The sequence below is a fragment of the Stegostoma tigrinum genome, chromosome 3 (genome assembly GCF_030684315.1).
Source record: "Stegostoma tigrinum isolate sSteTig4 chromosome 3, sSteTig4.hap1, whole genome shotgun sequence".
NCBI lineage: Eukaryota > Metazoa > Chordata > Chondrichthyes > Orectolobiformes > Stegostomatidae > Stegostoma > Stegostoma tigrinum.
In genome coordinates, this window is record NC_081356.1 from 60,803,003 (window position 1) to 60,818,610 (window position 15,608).

The 15,608-nt window shown below is 41.1% G+C and overlaps 1 protein-coding gene across 5 annotated transcripts in view; it reads left to right on the top strand.

Moving 5' to 3' along the window:
* Positions 1–15,608, top strand: part of frmd3 (FERM domain containing 3) — a 208,152-nt gene that overhangs the window by 61,353 nt on the left and 131,191 nt on the right. For 4 of the 5 annotated variants that reach the window (XM_048527462.2, XM_048527463.2, XM_048527464.2 and 1 more), the window contains exons 2-3: positions 7,993–8,097; positions 13,872–13,914. In XM_048527462.2, coding sequence (XP_048383419.2) covers positions 7,993–8,097; positions 13,872–13,914 — 148 coding nt within the window. The remainder of the gene's footprint in view (positions 1–7,992; positions 8,098–13,871; positions 13,915–15,608) is intronic. The other variant, XM_059644646.1, reaches the window with a different exon arrangement.

Here is a 15,608-nt window from a genome sequence, read left to right on the forward strand (position 1 = left end):
TTCAAACATTTGAATTACTAGAAATGTATAAAATCAAAACTTGGGCATTCTTTACACGAACAAAAACAAAGTTGCTGGAAAAGCTCAGCAAGTCTGGCAGCATCTGTGGAGGAGAAAACAGAGTTAACATTTTGGGCCCAGTGACCGTTCTTCAGAACTGCTGAGCTTTTCTAGCAACTTTGTTTTTGTTCCTGATTTACAGCATCCACACTTCTTTCGGTTTTTATTTAATATTTTTTACTGTATGAACTTCGGGAACCAAATGCAGTCCAAACATGAAAGTGACATTTTATAACAATTCAAAGCATGTGTAATCAGCATATTGTTGATTGACTGCCCAGTAATTAATGGACATGCATACTGTTAGATTTTTTTCGGAGGAAGGGATATCTCTAAATCCTGGCAAAGTTAAATAAACTTAATTAAACTAATTAATTAAACTTTACTTCGCTGGAATTCACAATAAATCAATTTAACATCTTGGTTGAAAGATTCATATGACATGTAGAAAACAATGAGCATTTAATTCTTGGCTGCTTTCAGAGTGGAAGACCGATGACATCATGCCACTAGCGGTAGGGCCCTTATGCAAGGCTAAATTTCTTAAAATGGCCCTCACCCGCATCCCAGGCCCCAAGATGACTTTCCATATTAAGCAGATGTTCACCTGCACATCCGCCAATGTGGTATACTGTATCCACTGTACCTGGTGTGGCTCCCTCTACATTGTGGAAACCAAGCGGAGGCTTGGGGACTGCTTTGCAGAACACCTTCTCTCGATTCGCATAAACAACTACACATCCCAGTCACGAACCATTTTAACTCCCCCTCCCATTCCTCAGACGACATGTCCATCATGGGCCTCCTGCAGTGCCACAATGATGCCACCCGAAGGTTGCAGGAACAGCAACTCATATTCCGCTTGGGAACCCTGCAGCCCAGTGGTATCAATGTGGACTTCACAAGCTTCAAAATGTCCCCTCCCCCCACTGCATCCCAAAACCAGCCCAGCTTGTCCCCCCCTCCCTAACCTGTTCTTCCTCTCACCTATCCCCTCCTCCCACCTCAAGCCGCACCTCCTTTTCCTACCTACTAGCCTCATCCCGCCTCCTTGACCTGCCTGTCTGCCCTGGACTGACCCATCCCTTCCCTACCTCCCCACCTATACTCTCCTCTCCACCTATCTTCTTTTCTCTCCATCTTCAGTCTGCCTCCCCCTCTCTCCCTATTTATTCCAGTCCCCTCTCCCCATCCCCCTCTCTGATGAAGGGTCTAGGCCCAAAACGTCAGCTTTTGTGCTCCTAAGATGCTACTGGGCCTGCTGTGTTCATCCAGCCTCACATTTTATTATCTTGGATTCTCCAGCATCTGCAGTTCCCATTATCTCTGAGCACGCCATGCTACATTTGTTTTAAATCATTTTCTATTTTCCCTTGGCAAATGTCTTGTTCTATATTCTGAGATCCTATAGAAATAACTTTTTATTTCTTGTCTTGCATCAGGTTATTCAGTAATTCAAAACATGAACAGACATGCATGGTTATTGATTATTCATCTTTTCCCCAAATCTTAATAGAAGTTTGCAAGGAGTTCGGTTTTTTTTAAATTAAAATTCTACTGTGGTTAGCTGGTATAAGTGAAACCCAAAAGAAAGATAATGTTTCTACCTGCAGCAATATAAAATTTGTAATTTGCATTATAAGATTGGAGGCAATCCAGACTGGTTCACTAGACTGATAGCAGGTTTCAAGGTACTGTTTATAAGGAGAGTTTGAGTAGTGTGGGCCCACGTTTATTGGAATATGGAGGGATGAGAGGTGATCTTATTGAAGCATATAGATTCTGAGGGGATTGACAGGGTAGATGCAGAAAGGTTGTTTCCCCATGTGGAAGAGTAAAACCAGAGGACATAATCTCAGAATATTTAAAATAGAGATGAGGAAGAATTTCTTCTCTCAGAGGGTAGTGAATCTGTGGAATTATTTACCACCATGTTGTTGAGGCTGTGGTAAGTATGTTTACGACTGAGATAGAGAGATTTTTAATCAGAAAGTATGAAGGTTATAGGAAAAGACAGAACAGTGGAGTTTAGGATGATCAGCTCAACCATTATTTTATTGAAATAAAAACAGAAGTTCCCCGAAACGTTTAGCAGGTCTGGCAGTATCTGTGGACAGAAATTAATATTTTGGGCACCGTGACCCTTCCTCAGAACTGCTTCCTAGTTCTGAGGAAGGGTCACTGCACGTGAAATGTTAATTCTGATTTCTGTCCACAGATGCTGCCTGACCTGCTGAGCTTTTCCAGCAACTTCTGTTTTGGTTTCTGATTTACAGTATCTGCAATTCTTTTGGTTTTTCTTTAGTATAATCTTATTGAATGTTGGAGTCAACTTAATGGGCTGAATGGCCTTCTTCAGCTCCTACATCTTAAGACCATAAGATGTGTTTTGTTTGCTTAATTAAGGTAAGTTATATTTTTAGTTATATTACAATGTCCAGTATCAAAGGAGGCTGTTGCTAAGACCTATGAAATAATCATCTGTTGCTGCACTCATCATAGCTTTGTGCTTGTGATACATATTTAATGGATTGTTAAATGCTTGGTTAAATTAATCTGATTTGACATCTTGCATGCTTAATTTGTAATCTGCAGGATTTTCTATGTCTCTATTCAGTTCTTCTTTTACGGGTTGACAAAGAACAGGCTTATCCTCTGATCTGAGATAACAAGGTGTAGAGCTAGACAAACACAGCAGGCTAAGCAGCATCAGAGGAGCAGGAAGGCCAACACCTCAGGCCTGGACCCTTCTTCAGAAATATTTATTCTCCGATCTGAATGTTTCAGTGCTTTTGTCATTCATTGTTTGGCTACATTCTGTGGATATATTAGAAAACAATGCCAGCATTTCATGAATAATTTCAAGTATTCTTTGACCGTCATGCCCTTGATTTTCTTACATGCTGAGTTTCACAATCTTAAGATTGACAGTGTGAGGAGGCGCAAATAGATTTCTACAGCAGTTACGCATTGTGAATTGTCAACTATTTAAGTTGATAATCAACTTTTCACCCTGTGCTGAGTTATCAGTATTTTAATGTGAAGATACAATTTTTAAAAGGAATTTAAGGTTGTTGGTACAAGCTATGGATCAGTACACTGCATAAACATAACTGGTGGATATTAGATCCAATTAGTCTTGTTGGAATATAACCTTGAAACTAATGAACAATATTATTCCCATTGTTGTTTGTACATGGGTTTAAGGCAGGAATATTTAATATGAGTTGATGCTTCCTTCAACTGAAATTCAGTTTTACAACACATATGCATTTGGTGGTTATGTTCATTAACAAATTATTTTCTACTCCCACCAATGCGAGATCTTGCCAGATTAAGCTCCAAAAAGTTTGGGAAGAACTGAGAGATGAATTTCTGCATGAATCACAGGTGTCGACTTTGAGGTTCTACCTCACCAACTGATCAGCGGCCATCAATCTCTGGGTCCTAGAGGTCATTGTTTGATGCCTAGTCACTTAGGGTTCCAACTGTGAGAAGACACGTCTTTTTCTTCTGGGTCTTGCAGGGTAGGGATCACAGGGAGATTGGGTGGTCAAAGAGGCAAGGGCTGTCATGTCTCATGCATGAGATGGCAGTGGTAAAGTCAATGTCTTAATCTCTGCTCAACATATATTAACATTCTTTGGGAGATTTGCTGGATTAGCACTTAGAGGGGAAGGCAGAGAATCAGGTTGGAGTAGAGTTGAGGCCCTTAATTACCTGTTATTTCACCACTTGAACACTATAACTGCTGGTGAGTTGAGAAGATCCCCACTGAACTTTCAGGCCCAGTACTGAATTGCTGAAATACTGCGAAGAGCCATCTCACCCAATTATTTGTCCTTCCTGTCACCTCTAATGAGGGGAAAATTGTGCCCTTAGATTCTGAGGAATAGGTAACTTAATTTAGAAGCAATACTGCTGAAAATAAGAACAGAAAGTGCTGGAGAAACTCAGCATCATCTTGTGGAACGACAACCAGAATTAGCATTTGAGTTTGATATGATACTTCTTCAAATTGAGTGGATGAAGATATTTTTAAGCAACTTTTCAATTCCTTTTTTAACTCTTACATTGATCTACAGTATTCTTAATCTGTGATGCCTAAGTGCCCATCAAATCAACAGCAAACAGGAGCTCCTTAATAAATATATTGATAGCATCCGCTCCATTTTCTACACGTCTATTTTCACTCCTTCCTGTCTGTCCTGCCCTGAATCTTTATTGGGTTAGCTCGGCCCTCTACGTTCATTCCATCGACTTCTATATTCAAACTATTTTCCACTATTACCTTTATTTTCAGAATGATGCCAACACTAAACAGACCTGTAGCTCTTTGCATTTCAGCATTCAAGGGACCATTTCTTCCATGACACTCTCGTTTACTTTTTCATTCACCTTAAAAAAATCCCTTCCTCTTTTGCAAATGATCTCCTTGTGCAAGTACATGAAGTGAGAGGCCTGTACTTCTACTTATTCCCTTCCCACAGTTAAAAATAACAACAACTTTCTTGCTCTTCTTTCAACTGATATAACCATGTGGTCCCCTTTCCACCAAGAAGACTAAAAGCAGATTGAGTGACTGTTTTAGTGATAATGGGAACTGCAAATGCTGGAGTATCCAAGATAATAAAATGTGAGGCTGGATGAACACAGCAGGCCAAGCAGCATCTCAGGAGCACAAAAGCTGACGTTTCGGGTCTAGACCCTTCATCAGAGAGGGGTTTGGGGTGAGGGTTCTGGAATAAATAGAGAGAGAGGGGGAGGCGGACCGAAGATGGAGAGAAAAGAAGATAGGTGGAGAAAGTATAGGTGGGGAGGTAGGGAGGGGATAGGTCAGTCCAGGGAAGACGGACAGGTCAAGGAGGTGGGATGAGGTTAGTAGGTAGGAGATGGAGGTGCGGCTTGGGGTGGGAGGAAGGGATGTGTAGGAGGAAGAACAGGTTAGGGAGGCAGAGACAGGTTGGACTGGTTTTGGGATGCAGTGGGTGGAGGGGAAGAGCTGGGCTGGTTGTGTGGTGCAGTGGTGGGAGGGGGCGAACTGGGCTGGTTTAGGGATGCGGTGGGGGAAGGGGAGATTTTGAAGCTTGAGAAGTCCACATTGATACCATTAGGCTGCAGGGTTCCCAAGCGGAATAGGAGTTGCTATTCCTGCAACCTTCGGGTGGCATCATTGTGGCACTGCAGGAGGCCCATGATGGACATGTCATCTAAAGAATGGGAGGGGGAGTGGAAATGGTTTGCGACTGGGAGGTGCAGTTGTTTGTTGCGAACCGAGCGGAGGTGTTCTGCAAAACGGTCCCCAAGCCTCCGCTTGGTTTCCACAATATAGAGGAAGCCACACCGGGTACAGTGGATGCAGTATACCACATTGGCAGATGTGCAGGTGAACCTCTGCTTAATGTGGAAAGTCATCTTGGGGCCTGGGATAGGGGTGAGGGCGGAGGTGTGGGGGCAAGTGTAGCATTTGCTGTGGTTGCAGGGGAAGGTGCCGGGTGTGGTGGGGTCGGAGGGCAGTGTGGAGCGAACAAGGGAGTCACAGAGAGAGTGGTCTCTCCGGAAAGCAAGCGAACAAGGGAGTCACGGAGAGAGTGGTCTCTCCGGAAAGCAAGGGTTTGCAACAAACAACTGCACCTCCCAGTCGCAAACCATTTCCACTCCCCCTCCCATTCTTTAGATGACATGTCCATCATGGGCCTCCTGCACTGCCACAATGATGCCACCCGAAGATTGCAGGAACAGCAACTCATATTCCGCTTGGGAACCCTGCAGCCTAATGGTATCAATGTGGACTTCTTGAGCTTCAAAATCTCCCCTTCCCCCACCGCATCCCTAAACCAGCCCAGTTCGCCCCCTCCCCCCACTGCACCACACAACCAGCCCAGCTCTTCCCCTCCACCCACTGCACCCCAAAACCTGTCCAACCTGTCTCTGCCTCCCTAACCTGTTCTTCCTCCCACCCATCCCTTCCTCCCACTCCAAGCCACACCCCCATCTCCTACCTACTAACCTCATCCCACCTCCTTGACCTGTCCGTCTTCCCTGGACTGACCTATCCCCTCCCTACCTCCCCACCTATACTCTCTCCACCTATCTTCTTTTCTCCATCTTCGGTCTGCCTCCCCCTCTGTCCCTATTTATTCCAGAACCCTCACCCCATCCCCCTCTCTGATGAAGGGTCTAGACCCGAAACGTCAGCTTTTGTGCTCCTGAGATGCTGCTTGGCCTGCTGTGTTCATCCAGCCTCACATTTTATTATCTGAGTGACTGTTTTCAAGGTTTTCAAGTTGACACCTGTGATTCACTCTTCTCAGTATTTCAGCAATTCAGTACTGGGCCTGAAAGTTCAGTGGGGACCTTCTCAACTCACCAGCAGTTATAGTGTTCAAGTGGTGAAATAACAGGTTGAATAACAGGAAAAGCGGATTGAGTGACTGTTTTCCAGTTCATTCTCCAAGTATGACAACAAGCTGCCAATCACCTGCCATTTTAATTCTTTAACCACTCCTACTTTGATCATTTTGTTCTCAGTCCCCTACCTTTCATATAGCTTTTTGAGAAGTTTTACATTAGGCCCTGTACTGCCTTTTTGGATCCAACATTGATTTTATCAATTTCAGACAGTTACCACTGCTGGTAATTTTGTGGACAACAGATATTAGTAGAGTTTTTAATATTCTCAGTTACCTCACCTCTTGATCTACTTTTATATGTTGACTTATCTTTAGTCATTCCATTGCTGCAATCTTTTCCTTTAAAACATCATTCCTAAGATTTTGTTTGTTAGATTTCCTAGGTTGCTTGGAAACCTACCCAGATGATGGGATCTTTGTTCTTAAGGTGTAAGTGGGGTGGGCCGTACTCTGGCCTGTTAACCTTGAATGTTGATCAGTCGTAGCCACTGGAGCTTACAGGTGCCAAGGCAGTCTAATTAAAGGGCTCTCCTCAGTTGTCTGACTTCATCGCAGATGAAGGCCATTTAATCCTCACTGTATATGCCTATCTATTTCTTCTGATTCATTCATGCTAATTCTACTTCCCTTATTCTTTTCCATGCTAACTCGTGCACCTCAGCCCACCTCTAATGGCCCTTCCTTCCCTCTGCCCAACATGTACCTGCTACACTCCCCCAGTAGCTCCTCATACTCTTCATACTGAGTTCAGGATTCTCTTAGGTGTGAGTCATGGTCCCTTGCATCTATCAGCATAATTGAGATGTTGCAAATGAATCCTGGTCTCAGCCACCATTTTGAAGGTTTCCCAATCTCCACAACATTTGCAAAAATTTTGATAATCTCCTGCTATCACAGACCTCCCTTTTTGTTCTCTCTTCCCTTCCCTCTTTCCTGGTCCTGTACACCTGTACTGATTAGAAGTCATCAACTGAAAATATGAACTCTTTATCTACTAACACTGTCAAATCTGCTACGTTCTTCTAATATTTTCAGATTTCCAGCATCCATAATATTTCACCTTATTGTTTGGAGAAACTGCACAAAATTCATTCAGAAGCTTGATTTATTTTGTCACTTAGCTACTAAAGAGATGATGTAATAGCAACTATAAACTTTCAAAAATGTTGAATCATCACTTTAATAATATTTTGGCCATATGGGCAGCTATTAAATAGTATTCATAGTTCATATCCTCAGTCAGTGTTCAAATAATTTAATCTGAACCCACGTAGGAATAATCTGAAGCTATTTATTCAATCATTGAGTGAAAAATATCAAAATTGCAGCCCTGTTATTTTAGCAATATGCTGGTCATATCAAATCATTTTTGGGAATCTTTCATTGACAGGAATTAATGGCCAGCATGTTGCCAGAAAAGTTGACCATGAAATGCAAATATAATAAATTGATAATATGTGAAATGATGATAACACCCATTAATGCTTATTTGAGAGGAACACTTCTTTTTGTTTTGCAGAGAGACACCAAAGGTCAATTCCTCATTGATCACGTTTGCAATCATTTCAGCTTGTTGGAAAAGGATTACTTTGGCATTAGATATGTTGACCCAGAGAAACAACGGGTATGTATTAATGTATCTAATAGAGAGGTAAAACTGTCTTACTTCCTTATTAAGCAATAAGAAGTAAAAACAGGAAGAAGTAAGGTTGTTCCATTCAGTCGGATCATGGCTGATCCAACATGCGTCATATCCGCTTTCATAGAACATAGAACATAGAAAAGTACAGCACAGTACAGGCCCTTCAGCCCACGATGTTGTGCCGTGGAATATTCCTAATCCAAAAATAAAATAACCTAACCTACATCCCCCTCAATTCACTGCTGTCCATGTGCATGCCCAGGAGTTGCTTAAATGTCACTAATGACTCCGCTTCCACGACTACCACTGGTAAACTATTCCATGCGCTCACAACTCTCTGGGTGAAGCCTGCATTTTCCCCCATAACCCTTGATTCCCCTCCTGATCAAGAATCAATTTATCCCAGCCTTAAATATACATAAGGACTCTGTGCCCCATGGCTGCTTGTGGCAGAGTTACAAAGACTCTCAACCCTCTAACAGGAAAAAAAATCCTCATCTCAGTCTTCAATTGGCACCCCTTTATTCTGAAACTATGCCCTCTTGTCCCAAACTCTCCCATGAGAGGAATATCCTCTCAATATTCACTCTGTCAAACTCCTTAAGTATCTGATATTTATGTGAAATCACTTCTCATCCTTCGAAATTTCTACTAACTAGATCATTGATGCTCAAATGAGCTGAGGCCTTTCAGTTGTTATCTTGACTGATGCATCAATAAGAACTGGGGCCCTTTCATTATAGACTGATGTGTGAGTGCATCAATACTTGTGGCAGAGAGCTAAAAGTGTTGCAGGATCAATGCAGCAGCAGATTTGCACGGCTCAGAAATGTAAAGAACACGCACAGCAGCACAAGATTAAACTTAGGGAAACTTTCACGGGTTAAAAATACCAATTATATATAAAGAAAAATACTTATCAGACCTGCTTCAACTTTATCTCATCACAGCTTATGATGCCTTTAAGTTGTATTGTCAATGGCTGCCCCAGATGAGTACTGTCCGTGTATTACTAGGTATGTAAAGGAAGCAACATTGACAATACTGATACTAAAATATATAGGTGACCTCACTATGTTATTTGATCCCCGGTGAAATAATTTCATAAGTTTCTCTTCTCCCATCATTCCCCAATCCAAAATCTCTTGCAAGGATGAGCATTGATTACTGTGTTAACACTTCAAAAATAGTGTTCCTTTCTAAAGCTTAACTTGTAGGTAGGCCAAATAGCTACATGTCATCACATGACTTGAGGCCATGGCCACTCTGCATTGTAGAACCCTTGACAAAAGGTGTGTCTAGAAATTACTGTGAAGTGTTTGTTCTGGTTTTAACCGTAAAGAAACTCAGCAAATATCTTCAGGCAATTGGAATCCATTTTATTTCAGAACACGCTCCCCATCCCCCTCTCTGATGAAGGGTCTAGGCCCGAAACGTCAGCTTGTGTGCTCCTGAGATGCTGCTTGGCCTGCTGTGTTCATCCAGCTTCACACTTTGTTATCTTGGATTCTCCAGCATCTGCAGTTCCCATTATCTCTGATCACAATTTTAACCTCACTGCGAAGCCTCTTCCAGGGATGCCTAACCTGAAGCAGTTACCATCCTCCCTCTGGAGAACCTCAGGGAATCTCTATCCCACTGCAACTCTCTTGTTCTCCTCTATCCATCTTTGGTCCGCCTCCCCATCTCTCCCTATTTATTTCAAAACGCGCTCCCCATCCCCCTCTCTGATGAAGGGTCTAGGCCCAAAACGCCAGCTTCTGTGCTCCTGAAATGCTGCTTGCCTGCTGTGTTCATCCAGCTTCACACTTTGTTCTATTGGAATCCATGTATTTTTTTTTGCATGTGGATAGCATGAACAACTATGGTGTGTAGTAGTCATTGTTTCTTCTGAAACAAAAAGGCAGAACAAAAAACACAGCAATGCAGCTTGAAGACTGTGGGGGGAAAAAAAAGTAGACATGATTCAGAAGCACTCCAGAAATTCCTGCAGTACACTTAACAGAAGAAAATAAATACTGAAGATGGTACACAGACATGACACTATGTCAAAAACATAAAGTGTGCACCATAGACTTGTGTAAAAGTAAACCAATGCAAATAATTCACAGTCAAACAGACCCAAGATAATTAGAACAGCTTCAAATCTGAAGATGGACAGGTTTTCAATGTTGTGCATGTAAAACATTGTGTGGGAGAATTCAGGCAATTATAAGCTTTTGTCTCAACCAATGTCATATGCCCAATGAAAAATGACAAGCAAATTCTCAAAACTAAAACTGACAGACAAGGTAATGCAAATATCCTAACAGTCCAACTTTTGAAAGGAATGTTCCAGGATCTTTGGAAATCAATGGGACAAACAAGAACCTAAATTAACTGGATATAATGCGTTACTTATTCCTTGCATTGATACATTAACAATGCAATACAGCTGTGGCAACTCAGCATTGAAACCACACATATTTTACCTGGTAGGCTTGTTCACACCAGCAGTGTGTGAGGATCTCAAAGTTGTGATTATCAACAAGATCACCAAAGTACCCATGTGAACAGAAAAGACCACACATACTTACATTGAGTCAGCTAAGGCTTTACAACAATTGTTCTTGCATAAGTTTGATCCATAAGAAATTTCAAATGCGAAGCTGTCTCACACCTCATAGAAGATGCCATTCTGTCAATTGACTTCTCATAAAGTGCAGTGTTCCCATATAAGAAAAAACCTAAGTGCAAACTAGATGGTGTGAAATGCAATGGGATAATTCCTGTATAGATTACCACACAAACCGGTACAGTTCAATAATGTGTGTTCTAGCGAAGGATGGTGCAGTCAGAATATGTCTAAATCTGAGATGTATAAACTTCACCATAAAAAGATGCCCAGGAAAACATCCAGTTTGAAGAATTGAATACCAGGCACATTGGAGGTAAATTCTTCCAAAAACTGGCAGCCAAACATGGATATTGATTGTTACATAGCCAGGGAATTTCAGGAAATCACTACCTTTCAGTTTATCTGTCAGTCACACCTCTTTCAAAAGCATATGGACAGAATTACATAAATTACAAATGCATTGCTGATGGTATTGTGATAATGGGAAAAACCAGAGAAGTGTATGATTGGTTAAAAGCAAAAAACTGCAAATGGTGGAAATTTGAAGTAAAACCAGAAGGTGCTGGAGAAACTCAGCAGGTCAGTTCAGCATCTGTAGAGAGAGAAACAGAGTTAACATTTTGAGTCCAGTATGACTCTTCTTTGGAACTCCTTTTATTTAAGAACATAATTGGAACCTCTACACTGTAATGGTGATTTTTCACAAGGACTGTTGTTCAACAAAAAGATGTGCCAACTGAATGTAAGTCAGATCAATTCTTTATGGCTCTATATATTCAAGTTGTGGAATATTCCCCAAGCCAGGCAAAGGTGAAAATGTAAGACACAAGCTGTTCCTCCAAGGTAAAGAAGACCAAAGGCGATTCTATGAATTCTTCAACTTCTTGCCTTCATGCATTCTGAACTTCTCTGACAAAGAATCATCATTGAGGGAGCTCATAGGAATGGTATGATATTACATATGGCAGAAGATTATATTTGAATCTCTCAAACAAGCATTGTCAGCAGAAAACTGTAATTTGAAGAAGTATGACCAACAGTCCTCTACCCTGATGTTTGTCCTTTTCCATTGGAAGACTGACATAAAGTGTACACTGTGGTCTGTACTGATATCTTCTCCATTGTGGGCCCTGTTCTTTCCTAGTTACTGTCTTACTGTATATATTTTTCAAAAACCTTTGTGTTTTCTTCTATTTTACCCATCAGTGCTTTCTTAAGAGCTCTCATAGCTTTCCAAATTTTCTTTTTAAGTTACCCCTGCACTTTTTATATTACTACAGGGACTCTGCTGTATTGAATGCTTGGTAGGTGTCACGTTTCTCTTCCTTTACCCTAATGCTATGTCCTTTGAGTTGCCAGGGTTCACAGATTTTTATCCACGTTTTGTCCTTACAGGGATTCATTTACCCTGTATTCTTGTTATTTCCTCTTGAATGCCTCCCGCTGCTCTGACATGGTTTCATCTGCAGATTCCTAAGCCATTTGAGCTAATATTATCCTATTAAAATTCTTGAAAGTAGCTTTTCCCCAGTTTGGAACTTCTGTTCTTGGCCTATCCCAGTCGTTTTGCATAACTGTTCTAAATCAAACTGACTTATGGTCACCATTTCTAAAATGCTCCCTGACAGACATGCCTTCCACTTGCCGGGGCTCATATGGGAACATTAAGTGCAGAATTGTAACCTTCTTTACTGAGCTTTTTATACACTGGTTAAAAAAGATCTCTTAGATGCAATTTAAGAATTTGCTCCCTCCTTACCTTTCAAACTAAAATGATCCCAGTTAATATTTGGATAGTTAAAATCCCCTGCTACGCATGATTATACTTCAATGAAATTTGGTTGTACGTTTGATTTCCAACTCTCCCTGACTGTTCAGGGACCTATGTGCACCCTCAACTATGTGTTTACCCCAAGTTCAGCTGTTAAAATAGTCAGGCGTCCCTAATCCAGCTGTCATTCTTGAACTGTTCATCTTTCACAAGGTGAAATTTCCACTCGTGCCCTAAAGTTGCCCATATTATTTCAGGGTGAGACAAAATTTAAATACCAGCTCCAGGCATTGACATTTTTAATGAACGAGGCAGAAGTTTTGTTTAAGAGGATGATGTTCAGAATCAGGCTTGTTCAAAATCCTCTTGCATGCTCCAATTCCTCTGTTTCGCTTTGGAAACATTATTCCCTTTTCAGTGACTCTGTATTGGATCATCTTCGTGGTTGACCACCAGCTTTCCTAACCTCCATGGATTGGTGAGATACTTGTCAATGTTTCCTTCATATTGGTAGTTTCCTGTATGCATGAAATGAGGTCCTTGCACAAAAATGGTTGGAATGGACTTAATACCATCTGCCTCAATTGTGTACAGAGTAATCAGATACCTCAAACTTCTTATGTTCACTTTATATAGAACTAACTAATTTTGAAAAATAAAACATTTACTTTTTTATTTCCAAGTTTCTGTACATTTTTATAAGAAATGTCCAAATTACAGTATTGGGGAAAAAAAGAGTTAAACTTTCTTCCAGGAAGCTATCAATATTAAGGAAACATTGACAAGGATCTCACCAATCCATAGAGGTCAGGAAAGCTGGTGGTCGACCTTGAAGATGATCCAGCACAGAGTCACATGAGTAAACCATAGACTTTGAGGAGTTTTGTTTGAATGATACTCAAATGCAATTACTAATATTGTTTAAGCATTCCATCTTCATCGGTGCTGCATTTCCTGACTCCAGCCAACCTATGTGATTTCTTGCACTTATCGCATTTGCTCTAGATATTCAACTGTCCTGCTATGTGTGATTATAGCATTATAACTTTTTTTAAATAAAAGTACTTTAACTAGGAAGCAGTGATTGCTTAATGATCTTTCTGAATCCTCCACAAACACAAGAGATTCTTTTGTTTAATTGCATTTGAAATTTGGTGCATGATTGGTATGTACACAGTAAATGCTGAACAAACACTTCTTTGTTTTTTAGATTCACATTCTTAATATACTCAACTGAACATTTGAAATTAATTGTCAGCTATACAACACAACACAAAGCAATTTGTGTATGTGAGACAGAAAGGGAGAAACAAAGAGAAAAAGGATTTGTAATATTGTCTAATTGTTGATCTCCATTTTCTTTCATAGCATTGGCTGGAACCCAACAAGTCAGTTGTGAAGCAAATGAAATGTAAGTTTTGATAGATGTTTTTCTTTGTAAATATGGTTTTAAAATTATTGACAGTCTTAAAGTTTATTTTTAATCAATCTGATCAGGCATGTTATGATACAATTCTGGGGCATCTGGGACTTGAATCCGAACCTACTAGATACTATAATTTTATTGGCAGTTCAACATAGATCAGGCATACACTCTATTCTGGAATTAGCAGTTGATTGTGAAAATGCTAGAAAATTCAGATGTATTTATATCTCAAACTCAAGTGGTATTGCTACTTGGTGATAACTCATTTGGGTACAGCTATCACTCTGTGCTGGAGATAATGGGAACTGCAGATGCCGGAGAATCCGAGATAACAAAGTGTGGAGCTGGATGAACACTGCAGGCCAAGCAGCACCTTAGGAGCACAAAAGCTGACGCTTCGGGCCGAAACGTCAGCTTTTGTGCTCCTAAGATGCTGCTTGGCCTGCTGTGTTCATCCAGCTCCACACTTTGTTATCTCTGTCACTCTGTGTTGATTGCTTGCATTCTGACATGCTGTATGTTTTCATCCCATGTATTTTAGTTAGTTATTGATTTTCTACTACATGTAGATCCCCTTGAAATGATTCTAATTAATAATTTAGACAATTGATTGCCCTTTAATGACATCCATGATCTGCTGCTTTGAATTTTCCCCACTGGAAGATCCTAAGACTTCTACACTGGTCTAATAATCATATTTTGACTGGATAATTTGCTTTGTTATTATTGTTGGCATAAAGTAGTTAATGTATCTACAATACATACGCAAAACTGAAGACTTGGGCCTTGTTGGAAGTTGATTCTTGGTTAATGAACATTCTGATGCACCTTTTCAAGTTGAAGACCTTTCACATTAGACTGCTAAATAGAGAGCCACCCCACTAAAGGATCCAGGCGGGAACTGGGAAAAGGGAAGTAAATGACAGTGAAAGCTGGCTTGGTCAATCATATTACTGGGTATTCTGGAAGAACTCAGATGTCGTTCAACTTTCCCTTTGGTCACTTTAAAGTCTACCAGATGGATATCGTAAATTTGGAAAACCAAGGTGGGGCATGTATGGCATTTTTTACTTCAAGCCTGGAATGGCTCTGACAGCAAACGTCAAAATACCTGTATTGCAAATGGCCACTTAGAATGGATTATATAGGACAGTGATTTTACAGCTCTTACCCTGACCAAAAGGTCAGCATTCAATCATGAAAAGTCACCTTCTCTGCTACTTATCTCAGGGTGAGACTTTTACCCCTCTCTATGAGAAGGCCCACTTTAGCAATCTCCAAAACAATTTGAATGACTGGGAACTCTGTGGTGCAAGCAGGACAGTGTTTTAACAGCGGTCACTGCTGACACGATGGACATTCCATGAAGAAATGGAGGTTGTGCAAGTCAAATTTCAGCTCAGTCTGACATCTTGGTGAGAACAGACTGTCCCTAGCATGGGGGCTGGAGACTGGTACTGGGGGTGGGGGTGGGCGGGGAGTTGCTGTTGGGGATTGGGGGTTGGGGTTGGTGGTGGGGGCAGTGGTTGGGAACCAGGTTTACGATGCAGTTTGGAGAGGCTTAAAGGTAGTATATGACCGTGCAGCAGGGAGCACCTTTGACAGGCATAGAAAATGCCCCCAAAGGAGGTCTCATCACTTCTTGGCTATCATCAGCTCTTCCAAGAAAAGCTGCTGGG